Source organism: Tachysurus vachellii, chromosome 18 (genome assembly GCF_030014155.1).
Source record: "Tachysurus vachellii isolate PV-2020 chromosome 18, HZAU_Pvac_v1, whole genome shotgun sequence".
Taxonomy (NCBI): Eukaryota; Metazoa; Chordata; class Actinopteri; order Siluriformes; family Bagridae; genus Tachysurus; species Tachysurus vachellii.
The window spans coordinates 17,970,488-17,987,137 of NC_083477.1; the positions used below are offsets into that span (position 1 = coordinate 17,970,488).

Below are 16,650 nucleotides of genomic sequence, written 5' to 3' on the forward strand. Positions count from 1 at the left end.
GAATAACTGATGGGAAAAACACACAAAATGTACACTGATCGGATAAAAGTTCTCCTGTTGGCTGGCTGAAGTTTAACATTCTGGCATTTTGCTTAAAATAACAATTTTTCTAACATTTCAGAATAAAACGTTCCAAGGTAAAGTCTAAGGCTTGCATAAAAAGAGAAAGAAAAGAAAAGAAAAACAACACAGAAACTAATTTTTTAGTGTGTGATTTAATCAGTCCTTATGTTACTCCTGCTTTCTCTCTCTGTTTCTTTAACCATGACAGTAACGCCAACTTTGTCTCTTTATTTCTTTTTTTTTCAGGGAGGGGTATAGCTCTTGGGGATGGACAGTTCTTTCACACGAGCACTTGCTGTGGCTTTTCTTGCTGCTTTAGACACCTGGTTAAAAAATAAATCCGGTTGTGAATACATACATATCAAAGCTGACATTAGGCCTCATTTATCAAATTGAATACAACAAATTGTTTGATTTACAATTAGATTTTGATTTAGAAATCATGAAAATCCATTTATCCATCCATCTTTTTAGACATACAGAAAATAACTACAATTATTCAGATGGAAAAATAAAGGTTTTGGAATGAGATGAACATGACTCAACATCTTATCTCTGATTACTGCTGATTATGTGGTATCAGTGGCAATCAGACCCACACTACTGTTTGGTAACGCAACCTATCTCACTCTCTCACACACACACACGTTACGTAGCATATATTTAGTGGATAGAGATCGGGTTAAAAATCTAGAGTATTCCTTTAACACTCAATGTCAAAGCAAACACGCACAAAAACCCACCCACACACTTACAGGCCTTATGGGGCTCTCAGGACAGCCATACTGGTAGAAGAGTTTGCTTTCTCGCAGTTTGGGCACACACAGCTGCTCGAGTCTCAGACTCACCTGAGATGAATTAGCTGCACGTGAGACGCATGTTTCTATATTCTGCAGCACACACATACAGAGTCACTTACGGTACACTAAATTACATTGTAATCTATTCACTGTGCTTGGTTTTTGTTTGTATATAGGTGTGTGTGTGTGGTGTGAGAGACCTGGCGGTTGCTCTGGTACTCAGGATGTGTGTGTCTGGGCTGAGCAAGCTGAAGAATGCGAGGAGAGGCTACTGCATTCTTCACTGCAGAGCTGATGTGCCACACAGGACAGCTGTGCTCACATCGTTTTGTGTGAGGGAGACTACACACACACACACACATATACACACACGCAAACATACACTTATTATACACACATACACACACACTTATTATACACACATACATACATACACACATACACACTCAAACACTCAAACTGGGCTTAAGAGGAGCTCCAAACTGAATCAGATTTTACTACTACTACTAATAATAATAATAAAGTGCCTGTTTAAAATGTTGTGACATATCCCAGAAATCAAGTTTACATGCTTTAAACTCCATTATAAATACATTGATGTATATTAGTGCACTGTTGAATCAAGTGAATCGGATCTCTTACAGTTTGATTGATTCAAGAATCATAACTCACACTACTCGTTCACATTTCCAGAACTTTCTCGGTGACGTCATACCTCAGTACCTGAGGGCACCTGTGACGAAAATTGGGCGTTGCCAAGCGCGAGACCTGCTCATACTGAGATGTGGCGGGAAGACACGTGCTCCTCATCTTCGCGGCTTCTTTGTGATCTTTTCTGAGGTAAAATACAGTGCGCGAGAGGGTGAGAGGAAGCTAATCAGTGTGGAACGCCAACGGGGCCATATTTCGCCTCAAAGAAGCGCACCATTTTTAGGTATAAAACCTTTCGAAACAACTATATTTGATCGATATCGTAGGCTTTTAAGCCTCTTTTGACTGTGTAAAAAATGCCGTCGCTTTAAAAATGCTTATGAGAAACAAACATAACATGGTGATGGCAGTGACCAAAGCTGGAAGTTTCTGGAAATAACTGGCTTTGGTATGAAATGCTCTTAATTGTTAGTACACTTGGCTTAAGACATGTTTGTGAGGGTCAGTAAGGAAAATAGTGAAAATAGTGAGTACTTAATCCATCATTCACTTGCTATGCTAACAAGCCACAGAAGGTAAGTGTTCTTGTTAACACTATACAATCTGAGAGAAATGGATTAAATGCTAAATGCTAAATAGACAAATGATATTTGCAGTAATAATAACCATTAAATGCTTTTAGGTACCATGTTATTCTAATAATAAGCTTGCGTGTAATTAATTTTTGACAGAAATCAATGTAGGAAACAAACTTAGTCAAAAAACTTTCTGACTGAAGCTATATGGATAATGTAGCTAACAAAGAAAGAATGCGTACAGTGTAATTGCTTAAACTACTTTCTTATTATAATTTAATTTAAAGCCCATTTATTTTCATTTTGTCATAGTTGTTGCCTTACAGTAAACCGCAGGTTTTTGAGCTATGGCTGATACTGCTTATAGAAAGCAAGTAAACAAGTCAGTCATAGAGTCATGTATGTCAAAATCTACCTTCACTTTGTGCACCTTTAAGCCAAATTGTATGGATGTATGCACTAACTGAACGATCTCACTTTTTTACCCTTGTTTTTTACTTGTTTACCCTTGGCATTAAAATACAGTCACTGTAATCCGATCAAGAAGATCAACTCATCAGCCAATCAGGACATGATGCGTTTACACTTGTCAACATCACATGGCTGCTGTAGCTGGTTATCTGTTCGGATCTCTCTTTCAGTGCAAAATCTAAACAAATCTGCAGAGGAAAAATGGCTCGGCAAAGCTTACCTGAAACGGTAGGTTTTCTTTTATGAACCATTTTCAGTCGTTGGAGATTTTACAAATCTCATAAAATGAGAAGGATTTTTAATTTAAGGATTTTAAATATTTACAAAATGGATAGATGGCATAATGGAAACAATTAAAGAAACGTATCCAGCTGTGGTGGGAAAAATGCATACCACGATCCAGGAAATGTTGGTCGTATAATATTCTGATCAAAAACACAATGACACGTATCTTTTTAATGCATATGTGGACCATATCCAGATACAGGTCACATTTTAATGCCAAGTGTAAATGCAGCCATACTGCAGTTATGACCTCTTACCTAAGCAGGTCTTGATGGAGGGCAGAGAAATCTTTTTTGGGTTGAGACAGTGCCAGAATCCTTGACATATTTCTGGATTTTAAGGAAGTCCAGAATGGTGGCCATATTGTCTCCTGGTTTCCCCAAGTCACGTTTCTGTAGTGTAAATGCATATGGAAACAAATACACATTGGGCATCCATGGATTTATTAGGGAACACTTATTTGAAAATGTTTTTTTGAATTCCTTTCTCTTTTGGCACACTTTATTGTAGTATAGATTTCATTTAAAATGAACTAAATTGACTAGTTTTGTTATTAATCTCCAACCATAAGTCATAATGACAGAGCAAAACCTTTTTCTAAACATATATGTAAAAGCTTTTAGGTAATTAATAAGCATAAATGGTGAGTCAGATAAAAACATAAAAAAGTGACAATATATTAGAATTGAGAGAACACAATTTTTAAAGGAATCTGGATACAAACACAGGAACACTGTGAATAAAATGGAAATTCTGTAGAAAACCCACATAATACCTAGGTCTCGATATCGGCAAACCTTTAGAGAACTTACACTGGTGTTGTGAGCCAAACTGTTTTAGATTCTCGGGGTCGAGCGAGCTCCAGGATCCTGAAAAACAAAATCAGTGTCCAGCAATAGACAAAAATATACCATGCATAGGAATTAGAAGCATGACACCTTCTCTACCTGGGTGATGGGGTTGAATTGAAACGCCCTGGTGGAAAAAAAAACAAGGACAAAACAAGTAAAATACAATATTGTTAAATATTTCTGCACAGTAAAAATGTGTTAACTGTCATATAGAGACGTTACTCGTGTTTGGAGACGCCATGCTCTGCTCCTCAGGTGGTAGAATCAGCAAGTGGAACCACCGTTTCCAAAGCGCCTGTTACCTGAGCTACAGGTGTCACATGGCTCTAAGTAGCATGTAGTTACAATAGCAGGCTGTGCTATCAATTGTGTCGAAGGGATGCAGCGGAAAGCTGAGCTTGATCGTCAAACAGGAAAGGTAATAACATAAAAACAATTTTATCCAAAGTATATTAAAAAATCAGTAGTGCAAGTAAACAGCATAAGGAATAAAATATGCAAGAAAATAACCCACTACAGTGTAGTTCCTTTACTTTTTATCCCTAATGCTTGTGGAAAACTAAAATTACAAACTTCAAAACAACATCAGCATGTCAGACATCAGAATCAGCATTTCATTTGATTCAAGTCAAATAGTTATGACTAGAAAGCAGGATCAGATATTTAAACTTTTTATTGGATAGAAGAGTCAGAATCCAACAAATATATTGCTTTAAGAATCAAAACAACATCTATACAGGATATAGTAATATTACAAAAAGAAACAAATAAAATTGTCTGTGTATCACATCCATGTTAAACACATCCATCCATAACAGTCATTACTGTATTAACACAGTGTTCAGAAAATTGCACTAGTTAAACATCTAAGAACATCTACCATCTAAGCCACACTATATGGCTTAGACTAAATTAAACCACAGTTAAAAACATCAAAAGAAATGTCGCTTTAGTGTCCTTAAATACTGATGCAAGAATAAACCCTGAAAGATTATGTTCAAGTGCTTTCTGCTTAAGGAATGTCTTTGGTGACAAAATAGCCCTGATTCATTTAGACATTCGTTAAACTCAACTAACAAAGAACAAACAATCAGCATCAGTAAGGCTGATATTAGACAGATTTACTGTTCATCATCTCCATGATGAGCTCATAAGCGTCCTGAACACTGGGATGAGCATCGGATGAGCCTTTCAGAACCTGCGTGCCCAAAACACACAGCTTACGGCCTTCGCCTGCTGAACCCAACGCCATCGACTCGTACAGATCCGTCACCCCACATGCACCTGGGAGGTCCTGAGACACACACACACAAAAGGCCAAACAAACATCGACATTACTTTCACGACAAAACACAAATCCTACTGTGTTTGCACCAGCAACATATAATCATAATATAAATTTTCTTTTTAATTTATCTGGTTTCATGAACTATGGAAATTGGAAACAAATTTCACATACAATAATTACATTCAGTGATGTAAATTTACAATAAATTTTACATTATTGTAAATGTTTTTCTTGTTTATTTCAACTTGCTATTTGCAAATTTATTTGAACTTACATACCATATGTTTCTGTATAATTCATACTGTACAGTCATGGCCAAAAGTGTTGGCGGTAATATAAAGTTTGCAAAGTTTGCTGCTTAAGCTGTTGTATTCTTTCACATCGTTCCTAGATACTTGTGCAGAGTAATCAGATGCATTTTAAATAATGTAAAAAAGCTTTATTGGACAAAAAAAGAAATATGAACATTTCCCCCCAAAAAATCCCAAAAAACAATTGGGTTCACACATTTCTGCTTAAAAACATTGCCATTAATAAAGAATGGTATCAAAACATCCTGCAAGAGCAACTTCTCCCAACAATGCAGGAGCAATTTGGTGATGATCCGTGCATTTTTTCAGCATGATGGACCACCATTTCACAAGGCAATGCATTGCATCATTACATTGAAATTTAGTTTTCACTGTATAGGTATGGTTTTAAGATTTAAAAAAACAAAACCCACAAAAAATAAATAAATCTCAAAAATTTAAATTTAAATTGTTACTTATAAGTAAATATGAATCATCAGGGATTCCCCTGGAAAAGCAGGATTCTATTTCTTTTAAACCACAAAAACATTTAGATTTTTCTAAGGGCAAATCTTGCCTCCTGCTCATTCAAAACAAAGATAAAAACACTGGTAAAAACATTTTGTGTATATGTATATATAATTCATACATATGAACTACATAAACAAATACTTTTGTCAGATTCCAAGCTCCATAGTAAACCAGTCACACACTTGTACTGTTGCTCTAGTGAAACTAGTGCATGTTTACCTGTTTATTAGCGAGCAGAACCAGCGGTAGATAAGGCTCAGAGTCCAGCATCCGGTGCAGGCTGGCTTTAGCCAGAGGAAAGCGTTCCGAATCGGCCGCGTCCAGTACAAACACCAACACCCGAGCCTTCTTCAGATACATGGGCCAGTATTCGCGGAGCTTCTCCTCACCACCAACTACACAGAATCATGTAAAGATAGTCATGTGTTGCTAAACAATTATTCATAACAAGCATATATGTATTTGATAGATATATATTTATGTGATATTGTGCCCCAGCACTGTAATTTTATATAACATATAAATGTAACAGATGCCCCATTTTTTAATTACTTAAATATTTATTAATTGAAGCAATACTGAGTCTCACAGCATGTACATACATTACAGTCAGGTACATACTCTCAAGAAACTCGATGTGCAGCCCTTCTCTGTTGATAGACACAGCATGGAACCCCTGAGTGGGTGAAACTTCCTGCTCTGTGCTGCCAGTCACAAAGCATTGAAGAAGACTCGACTTGCCGGCACCATCCAAACCCAACACCAACACCTGACAACCTCCTGACTGTCCCTTCTGCACACACACACACACACATACAAAAAAACAAAAATATCATGAATAAACTGACATTATATACAATACACTATATATATACGACAAGTAAGTGGACAGATGACCATCAGACATATGAGCTTGTTGGACATCCCATCCCAGGGCAAAAGTAGTGTCCCATTGGAGTTCCACGTGTAAAGCCAATGTTCTGTTAAGTACGACACCATAAAGTCTGGTGTCACACATCCTAAAAACAAATCCTGCACTTTTCCTTGTTGCTACGTTGTTTGTTGTCTTTTGCTGACTAGCTAATATTTACAACAACTACATATGACGTCACAGTCTGTATCACAACGATTTCAGCGGTCATAAGAACTTGTTCTGATTAAAATATTGACTGATTAAGATGTAAACCATGTTGTTGTTTTTTGTAGAATGCTGAATATTAGATTGTGCACAAGAGAACCATGTTAGCTAAAGTAGCTAGCTAGCTAGCACCGGCTAATATAGTAAAATAACGCAGTATATTTTAAATATATATATATATATAGCTGAAATATCTCATCTGGGTCATTAAACAGACCTGAGTGACACTGGCGACTTCTCGTGCTGATTCCTTGCTCCTTGTTTCTAACTTTTCTTCTTTATCTGCGTGTAAATCCTGCGTTAATGTCACTTTCTCTACTTTGCGTCTTTTCTCCGTGTCTCGCAAACTCCAGACAAAATAAGCGACGCCTCCTGTTAGTGTCAGAGCAGCTCCAGCTAAGCCAAGTTCTCTCAAACCGGGCATTTTTGATCGACAGTCCGATTAAAACATCCGACTTTCTCACCAACTCGCAGCCATCATGAAGCGCCCTCAGAACAAGTGTTCACATGGTTGCCAGATCGGGGCGCACGTTTTCCACTCGGGTTGCCAGATTGATTTAATTATGATCTGAATCAGAATCGTAATTAGAAAAAACTTTATTTCCAGGCATGTTTTCACATGCGAGGAATTTGTGTTAGCTCCACGGTGTAACAGAATGACATATACAATATAGACAAATTGTATGTACAAATGTACAAAGCGTGAAATGTGCAATTCAAATATACACAGTATGTGTTTTAAGTAAATAATGTGTAAGAATAGTGTGTGTTACGTGTATGTCAAGTGTTCATCAGATGGATTTCGCCTGAGGGAAGAAACTGTTCCTATGTCTGGTCGTTCTGGTGCTCAGGGCTCTGTAGCAACAGTTCCAGATGGCAACAGTTCCAGATGGCAACAGTTCTGGAGGAAGTCGTGGCCTAATGGTTATAGAGTCTGACTCCTAACCCTAAGGTTGTGGGTTCGAGTCTCGGGCTGGCCATGACTGAGGTGCCCTTGAGCAAGGCACTGAACCCCCCAACTGCTCCCTGGGCACTGCAGCATAAATGGCTGCCCAGTGCTGTGTGTGTGTATGTGTGCGCGCGCACGTGCGCACTTTGGATGGGTTAAATGCAGAGAACAAATTCTGAGTATGGGTCAAAGAGGGAGTGTGAGGGGTCCAGAGTGATTGTCTGCCCTTTTACACACTCTGGAGAAGTGTTGTGCCAATGGTTCGCTCAGCAGTCCGGACTACCCTCTGTAGTCTTCTGAGGTCAGATTTGGTACCTGAGCTGAACCAAACAGTCATTGAGGTGCAGAGGATGGATTCAATGATGGCAGTGTAGAACTGTTTCAGCAGATCCTGTGGCAGGTTGAACTTCCTCAGCTGGTGAAGGAAGTACAATCTCTGCTGGGCCTTTTTCACAATGGAGTCTATGTGAATGTCCCACTTCAGGTCCTGGGAGATTGTGGTTCCCAGGAATCTGAATGACTCCACTGCTGTCACAATACTGTCCATGATGGTAAGTGGAGGGAGAGCAGGGGGGTTTCTCCTGAAGTCCACTATCATCTCCACTGTCTTGAGCGTGTTCAGCTCCAGGTTGTTAAGACCACCAGACAGCCAGCTGTTCAACCTCCAGTCTGTAGGCAGACTCGTCACCGTCCTGGATGAGTAGTGAAACATCATTAACCCTCTTGTGAAATCTAAAAATGTGATTTCTCTCATTAGAAGGCAGCCTAAATGTTACTGGCATACTAAAAGAATTTATTTTGAAGAAAAAAATACCATGAAACAATGTTATTTTCTAGTAAGAACTACTCACTTTAAAACCAGACCACACAAAACATGTACAAAAAAGATTTTCTGTTCTCAAGGAAATTTTTATTAAGACTTTACATGGGAGCTGCTCTTCTTCTTAGATGTACACTTTCAGCCTCCCGTACAACAGAAAAACGGCTGAAGGACAAACCTTTCTTGAAATAATAATTACAAGTGATATTTATCCAGGAGTTTGAAAAATAAATATATTTGAATTTGCATAAACAGCCTCTTTTTTGTTGTGTGACACAAAGTTACTGTCTCTGCATACAGAGTTATCAGGCAAGTCTATAAAATGAAACAGTGATGAAATATGAACCAAGTAATTCATGGTCAGGCAGTTTTTGTTTCTTTAATGGGTGACAAAAACGAAAAAGAAAACACGATCATGGAACAGAGAATAAATAACATAACATATGAAATATATTCCTGTTACAGAAAATAAAACCGAAAGTGTAGATCACTGGACCATTCACTTAATTATTTATTTTAAAAAGGTGGTTTATCTTAACACTGTCAGTGAAAATAATGGATAATGTAATGGTTAAAAATTCCCTGGGTCAGATTTCTGTTTCTACACATCTCCATCTGTCTAATTCCAAATCAATCCCTGATCTCTCCTGGGACATTTTGCGAGTTCTATCTCCCCTCAACCAGTGTTTTGAATCCTCAAAAAATGGACATATAAGGAAGGAGCTGGGGACCGAATCAAGACTTTGATCTTTTGTCTACCATCCACTTTTTCCTCCCTTCTTTTTCTTCTGTGGGGCTTTTTTGCGTGTTGCACCCGGAGCAGCAGGTTTCTGTTGCCGTGGCGGCACAATGTTGGGGGCGGCGCCGGTGCCAGAGCCGGGGCGAGGGGACGTAGGCGGGCTGCTCGCTGTTTTGCTGGCATCCCTGAGTCACAGAAAATGCACAGTGCACAAAAACTCATTCAACGTTTGAAAATGAACAATAAATAAGAATTCTCCACTGTGATTAGGATATTTCACATTCTCAATATAGTGTACAATTGGTGGTTGTGTTAAACTCACAGTTCAGTTGCAGCTCCCGATGTCGCTCCCTGAGTTCCTCTTCCCACCTGTTCCTTCTTCTTGCCCTTCTTCCTGCCACGGTAGTACGATCGTTCTCGCATTGGCAGCCACCGCTCAGGGTCAGGGGTTGATGTAGGGTCATAGTTCTTTGGTAGTTTACCTGAGAAAAGAAATTGCAATCATTACTCAAATAAACCTTTATAATAAATGTGTACACAGAATCATTTACACATGCAACAGGCAAACAAACCTTTCTTTTTTTTCCTCTTCTTTTTAAGGTCCACTTGGCTAAACAAATACAAAAAACATTTAATTTATTTGAATATTCCATCTACAACAAACTGCAATAAACTGGTGTGTGCAGCAACATTTGAAAGACCACAAGTATATACCCCTGTTCTTTGGGTGGGTTTTCCCCGACAACTTTGGCCGCTTTCTTTCTGACATTCGTGGCTCCGTGAGAGTTCTCTAGCTCCTCGACGTCGATGTTAAAGGACATGGTGTCAGGAGAGGGCAGATGCTTACTGAGTCTGAGAGACACGGCAGCTCAGGAAAACTTCAGTTCACGCTTTGGATGACAAACATTTTCAAATCCACACACTAGACATTAAGAACATGTTTGCATGATGCAAGAAAGATTGATGTGTATCCACCATCACAAAAACAAAGTGACCCAGATTCAAAGCACGATTTTTCCTCAACACTTGTTCTTCCACAAATATTTTAAATGGTATGCATGTGCACAAAGGATACGCTTTGGCCTTGTCCTGATCCACCAGCGAGTATGCAGAGATGAGCTGTGCCAAAGTGTGCACATCTTTAGGGTTTTGTTTCCACAGCTGCTCCAAGTCACTGATGCAATCCTTCTTCCTTCCGTAACGGAGCTTAAAATTTGCTGCCTCACGGACAAGGGAGAGGTGCACCAAAGAGCCAGGCTGAGAGGAAAAGAGATTATTTTTATATTTGCTAAATCAACAATAAGCCGTGTCTGATGTGACACCAAGGCCACAACTCTTACAACTTTAGTCCACAGTGCCTTTAAATTAGCAACGTTTTATTGTATGCTTTAGAGAATTTAATTATTGGTTGTTAAAGTATTAAAAATTGATAGTGGGCTAGGTATAAAGTCAGGTGCGTGGTCTTACCTGTTCTGATTGATAATACTGAATGGCTTGGGTGAAGACATCAATCGCGCTGTCAATGTCCTCCTCATGCGTGTACATTGTGACCAGGGCAGAAACCTGTATCACATACACACAAGTATTTAACGCCAAATAATTCTTCTGCTACCTTTTTTAACAGAGCAGAGAATCAGAGTACTTCGCATAGCAAAACATACCATTCCTTGTTTGTGCTTAAAATCCTCTATCGTCCTCAGAATATCACAAGCTTTAGTCACATGACCTACAAAAAGAGAAGAGAAGGAGATGAACTTTATAAAGTGCTTCATGAGAGTGGGTGTGTTACAAAAAGCAAACGAATCATAAACAAACCTTGCGTTAGATAGAGTTGTGCCATGGTCAGTTTGATTCCAGATGCGCTTTCTGGATGCTTCTCTGAAAATTTCTACAGAGAGAGAACCAAAATATTATGTACCATGTCACTCAGAGGAAATGAATATAAAATGCATTAATTCATGACGTTTGACAATACAACAAACTTTAAACTAACTAAACAGTCAGTTTACATGCTCGATAGCTAACCAGCTGTCTAGCTATCTAGCCGGTAACATTTTCATTTACTTTCTCTTAATATCTATATGAAATTTGCACTTTTGTGCTATAGGTTGGGGTAAAAAAAAAAGGGAATGATATTTATATATAGCATAGGGCTATTATGGGTTACATTAGACATGCGATTGTACCTGCAGCAGCTCCATGGCCTTGCCGTGTTGCTTCTCCCGACACAGCTGAGCCACATGGATGAGAACTGGCTGCGGGTGTCCAGGGTTCTGTGACTGCAGATTTGCCAACAACTTTCTGCACTGATCAGCCTATCAAAAAAATCACACAATAGTCAGTCACTGTTAATTACTGCAATCAAAAGAATGATCTTTCTTTCTTCTGACCAAAAGCTGACCATGTTTTTTTTCACCATACAGCAGCTCAGTCAGACCCATAGTTTGAGAAATAACCATTTAAACGTCTTAATCCTGTGAGTAATTTAGCAGCTCCAACACTGACGTTTTATCATTTTTCACCCTGACAGAATCTTTACTGTTGTTATGTGTAATGAAGCTTGTTGTTTAGACACATATGCGTTCAAGAATTGTACGTTATTGTGCAGGTTATTTTGACTTCCGTCAGCAGAGTGCATGTACCTGGTTGGTATACATTGCTAGCAGCGCTTTGTTAAACTCAATTGCTTGCAGCTGCTTCTTAGTCAGTTTGTATTCCACGCCATCTGCACTCATCAGCTTCACCTTCTTCTTGGAGTCAAACACGTTTTGGTCCTGTAGGATGATAGAAAACAGAAAGTCGTACTAGACTCCAGAGCCGGGTTACCGTACTGTTTTAATACCTTACTGTATTCTTATAGAAGTGTGTCATGTTTCACTGTTCTGAGAATTTCACAATGATGCAATATGTGGATTATTTACATGAACATTTAACATATATGCAGAATATAGAATATGTAGAGCTCTCCATTATGTGTTACACTGCATCATTGAACTTATCCTGTTAATGATTAGAAAAGCACACTGTAAATAGTAGCATAATCATAACATTTTCCCATATCACCCACCAACACTCACTGCTGCAGGACTGCATAATTAAACATTTACGACGCTGCATTACCTTGTTGATGGTGATGATGTTATTTGCAGTGACTGCTAGCAGACCCACGTCAGATGGCCTAAGGAAGAAAGTTATTCCAACAGCTTTAAAATCTGCCTTTTAGATGTTCAAACATTTTTATACCACATGCTCAGTTCTGATTGGTCAGGAGGTGTTGTTTAGATAATGCATTCTATAATCTATGGCTAAAAAAACTTCAAGATATGCCTTAAAGATCATTAATAATACCAAACACACAGAGAAAAAGAACGAGTATATTACTGCATTTAAAATAAAACACCATGCCAGAGTGTCATTACTTCAGTTTGATGACTTGGTTGTACAGCTGCAATGCGTCCTCTGTCCTGCCTTGGAGCTGCATGACATAAGCCATCTGAGAGTGGATCACTGCCAGCTCAGCGTCTATATCCTCCTCTGTCATGTCCTACACAACACACAGTTTGAGCAATTACCGTAAAATCCAAACCACACTTTTAGAGCATTATTACTCAGCTTATATTTACTACTTCATTCAGATGCATTTTAAAGTTTAAAAGACTCAGAATGTATTCTAGATTCTTGGAATGGATTACATTATAAACAGTCCTTATTTTAAGCCTAAAAAGTCAAATTAATAAATGCAAAAGGAAAAAAAAAAATTAACAATGAAAGCTGTGTTTTAAAGGAGAGAGAGGAAAAAAAGAGACACTCACTGAGTCTTCTGTGAGAGATATCCTACAGAGCTCTGTAATAAAAAAAACCCATAACATAAAATCAGACATAGAAGTTCAGCTTCTACAAAGTTAGCTGTGACCCACAAATAAGGGTCGTCCTTTTGTCTCTTTGTTAAAGTCTTGAATGGGTTCTAAAAGTATGTAGTGTTTTGTACTACAGTCACTTTCACCAACAAAATAATACACTGATATCAGACAACACAGAAAAACGTGTAATAGATTAAAACCATCACAACCATCAAATGCTTTCCTCGATTTCCTAAGAATTAAACCAGAGAATCACAGCAAACAGACTTTTAACATACTAGATTCACCCTTTATAGGTCTCAGTAATTAGCTGGAGTGTTCAATGAGATGTGAAATTCTGCAGTCTGACACCCTGCTCTATGTCACCTGACCTTCAGCTTCTCTGAGTTTTTTCATGGCCTGAGAGAGACGGCCTCTGCCAATCAGACTGCAGGCTGCGTTGTAGCAAAGCTCATACGTGCTCTCGGGTAGCCCCAAGTCCTCCTGCACACAGAACAAGCGAGGAAGTGAAGTGCACTCTGTGAACGTACTGGTTTGTAAAATGCATATAAAAAATTACTAATGAATGATTCATAACCGTTTAATAACTCAGCACATGAGGGAAAAAATGTTAATAGCTATCATAGTAGCACTGGCAAATAATTTTAATACCTAAATTCTGTTAATTTCTGCTGGTGTGAGAAAAATATTCCTGCAAAATAATGGCTTATGACCATTTCATTCATGGTTCAGTTTTATTTTACTTATCACCACTTCACTTACTGACCACACTGTCGCCATCTACAGGATATATTTGGAACTGCATTAACAAACTCACTTTAATTATGGTCAGTTATGAAACGTGAATATAAAGTTTTATAATATGTAATAAATAAGTAGTGTCCTAGATGCTTTGTGTGTGTTTTATCACTGTTTTACCACCCATGCTTCTGCATTTAACCTACAGTGTAGCATTCCAACTAATGCTCATGTGTGCCATGAGTAAGAGTGTGTGTGTGTATTGTAATCCTCTATTAATTGCATGTGTTTTGACTCACAGGTGTTGCTTTTTCCCAGGTGCTCCGGGCAGCCTGCACTGCGGCGAGGTTTGTCTTTCTCTCCTCCTCGTATTCATCTTGGGAGTTTCTGATCAGATCTTTATAGACCACTTCACAATCAGTGTACCGCTCCAGCCTGTACAGCTACACACACACAGAACTATGAATATTTATTGTCTATAATGTTAATATAAATTAGTTAAGCTACTAGTTTGTGGCAGGTACCAACCTATATGGACAAAACAAAATGACTTGTAATGTGAACCTTGTTGTGTAATAACTATTCAATAATAATTGTTTATCTCCAGGAATGTTGGCACTATAGTAAAGACCGTGTGTGAGCATCTGCATTCTCACCACTTGGCCATAAAGCTCTTTGAGTTTGTCGGTCTGGTCAGAGATCCCCTCGATGGTCTTCAGTGCACTTTCCACACGGTTCAGCCGATACTCACAGTACGCTTTCTCAAACCCGATAATGTCGCTGTAACAAGATAGGACAAACCACAGTTAAACCTTGCACTGCCATTTAAAACAAGCACCACAGATCTTTATCTTTGCCAATATAGCATTTCTTTCACTTCCTGCTGGGTCAGATGGTGTTTGTAGTTTAATCTAACCCCACTAATGCTCACTAGAATGGACATGAAGCATGTGATTGCCTTGCTCTCATTTGGTCTGGAGCTAATGTTTTTTTCCTAAAGATTAAGATTTATTTAAAATAATATTTCTTTGCATTATTTCAATCCGCTAATACAACTACAGAATCTTTAAATTAATGAATGAATAACACGCTACTAACCGTAGCACCATGAGAATACGGTAAAAGTGAAAAATGAAAGTCAACAAGGTGCTGTTTACATTGTAAGTGACTTAGTGTGGGTGTTGATCACGTTGAGAGCCTCCTTGAATCCACCGGTCTGGATGAGACACGCGATTTTACATCGCAGTGCCGTCACGTCATCCTTATTCTCGTGAAGAACTGGAGGGAAAAGACAAACACAAAATATACAGACTGTAAACAAAAACAAGTCTGTTTACTTTACTGATGACTTTAGAAGCAGAACTAACCCTGTTTTAAAGGAAAAGAAAAAAAATCTACCCTGAAATACTTGCATTAAAGCAACATCATCCTATTTGTGTGCACATATTGCTCTCTGTTGGTATTTTAGACCATTGTGGTTGTTATTATTTTTCTCCCATTGAACGCCATTGTAACTGTGCTGTGTCCCCTCGTGTGACGTCACCGCGCTGCGTGTCCTCCTGTGACGTCACTGCGGGACACAACCGCTACCTTCTCCAAGGAGTAACTAAAATACAGAACTGACTAACATAATAAAACCCTTATCACTAATCACGTCACATAGTTTTTAACACAAATACACATCATGTCAAACAGGACGGACTTCTCCTTTAATACAACGCTGTAAAGCTGCTGACTGTAAAACATACGGACACGTAATCATTCACGTTAGCTTAGCACGCTACATGCTAACGTGCTAACAGCTGGCCATAAGACGGGTGTCAGTTAAACATTGAGAGGAAAGACAAGACTCTAAATAGTTACTCTTGTTGACGGCCTTGAGGGCTCTTGTGAAGTCGCCATTTTGTCCGCAGCGGTTGACTTCAGTCCACAGAGACGCTATAGACCCCGCGCCACTCGCCATCTTCACCAACCTGAACCGACTCCTGTGGGTTTCACACTAGCACGTTCTCCACCCGTATTAGTACAAGCCCCACCCCCTTGAGCTCGTGGTTGCGTTGCGTCTACTGTGATTGGCTAGACGTCAGCTCTGACCAATCCAAGGAAAGAATGGTCAAGTATGCGATCCGCTGAATCTAAAGAAAAAACGGAAATGACATCACGTTCTTTTGCACTGGATCACTTCCATATTAAAAGTGGTGTGATTTAGTTCTTATGTCAGTACTTAATTTGTCTTTGTCTCCCTACTCATTTAGACAACAGGGAATTTGTGTTTGTATTCTTTAAATTAAGTTTAGAATTTAATTATATGTTCATTTATTTATTTTTATCCATTTTTCTTCTTTTCCTTCTCCTTCTCCTTCTACTTCTTCTTGTTCTTGTTCTTCTTCTTGTTCTTCTTCTTGTTCTTCTTGTTCTTCTTCTTCTTCTTCTTCTTCTTCTTCTTCTTCTTCTTCTTCTTCTTCTATGTTTATTTATTTTTATTCTTCTGTTTCCATATTTCTGTAAAGCTGATTTGAGACAATGGGAATTGTCAAAAGTGCTATACAAATAAATTGAATTAAACTGAATTGAATAGAAATGACAAATCTCTAACCAAAA

The 16,650-nt window shown here is 38.6% G+C and overlaps 3 protein-coding genes and 1 long non-coding RNA gene across 4 annotated transcripts; 1 reads left to right on the forward strand and 3 right to left on the reverse strand.

Moving 5' to 3' along the window:
* Positions 1–297: 297 nt before the first annotated feature.
* LOC132861458 (uncharacterized) lies at positions 298–4,027 on the reverse strand. The gene is made up of 7 exons (XM_060892993.1): positions 3,793–4,027; positions 3,658–3,714; positions 3,103–3,237; positions 1,579–1,698; positions 1,064–1,205; positions 819–953; positions 298–386 (listed from the first exon to the last, which is right to left on the reverse strand). The coding sequence occupies exons 3-7, from the start codon at positions 3,168–3,170 to the stop codon at positions 306–308; spliced, it is 546 nt and encodes a 181-aa protein (XP_060748976.1). The 5' UTR covers positions 3,171–3,237; positions 3,658–3,714; positions 3,793–4,027; the 3' UTR covers positions 298–305.
* LOC132861459 (uncharacterized) lies at positions 949–4,027 on the forward strand. The gene is made up of 4 exons (XR_009649942.1): positions 949–1,195; positions 1,557–1,797; positions 2,615–2,788; positions 3,952–4,027. It is a non-coding gene; the product is annotated as an uncharacterized LOC132861459 (long non-coding RNA).
* Positions 4,028–4,351: 324 nt separating this feature from the next.
* Positions 4,352–7,462, reverse strand: arl9 (ADP-ribosylation factor-like 9). Its single transcript, XM_060892992.1, has 4 exons — positions 7,161–7,462; positions 6,427–6,598; positions 6,025–6,200; positions 4,352–4,990 (listed from the first exon to the last, which is right to left on the reverse strand). The coding sequence occupies exons 1-4, from the start codon at positions 7,365–7,367 to the stop codon at positions 4,808–4,810; spliced, it is 738 nt and encodes a 245-aa protein (XP_060748975.1). The 5' UTR covers positions 7,368–7,462; the 3' UTR covers positions 4,352–4,807.
* Positions 7,463–8,780: 1,318 nt separating this feature from the next.
* srp72 (signal recognition particle 72) lies at positions 8,781–16,073 on the reverse strand. The gene is made up of 18 exons (XM_060892408.1): positions 15,913–16,073; positions 15,207–15,327; positions 14,706–14,829; positions 14,349–14,492; positions 13,683–13,794; positions 13,264–13,295; positions 12,871–12,995; positions 12,572–12,629; positions 12,094–12,225; positions 11,638–11,766; positions 11,267–11,339; positions 11,113–11,177; positions 10,919–11,014; positions 10,527–10,708; positions 10,166–10,303; positions 10,024–10,061; positions 9,774–9,933; positions 8,781–9,636 (listed from the first exon to the last, which is right to left on the reverse strand). The coding sequence occupies exons 1-18, from the start codon at positions 16,010–16,012 to the stop codon at positions 9,468–9,470; spliced, it is 1,998 nt and encodes a 665-aa protein (XP_060748391.1). The 5' UTR covers positions 16,013–16,073; the 3' UTR covers positions 8,781–9,467.
* Positions 16,074–16,650: the final 577 nt, after the last annotated feature.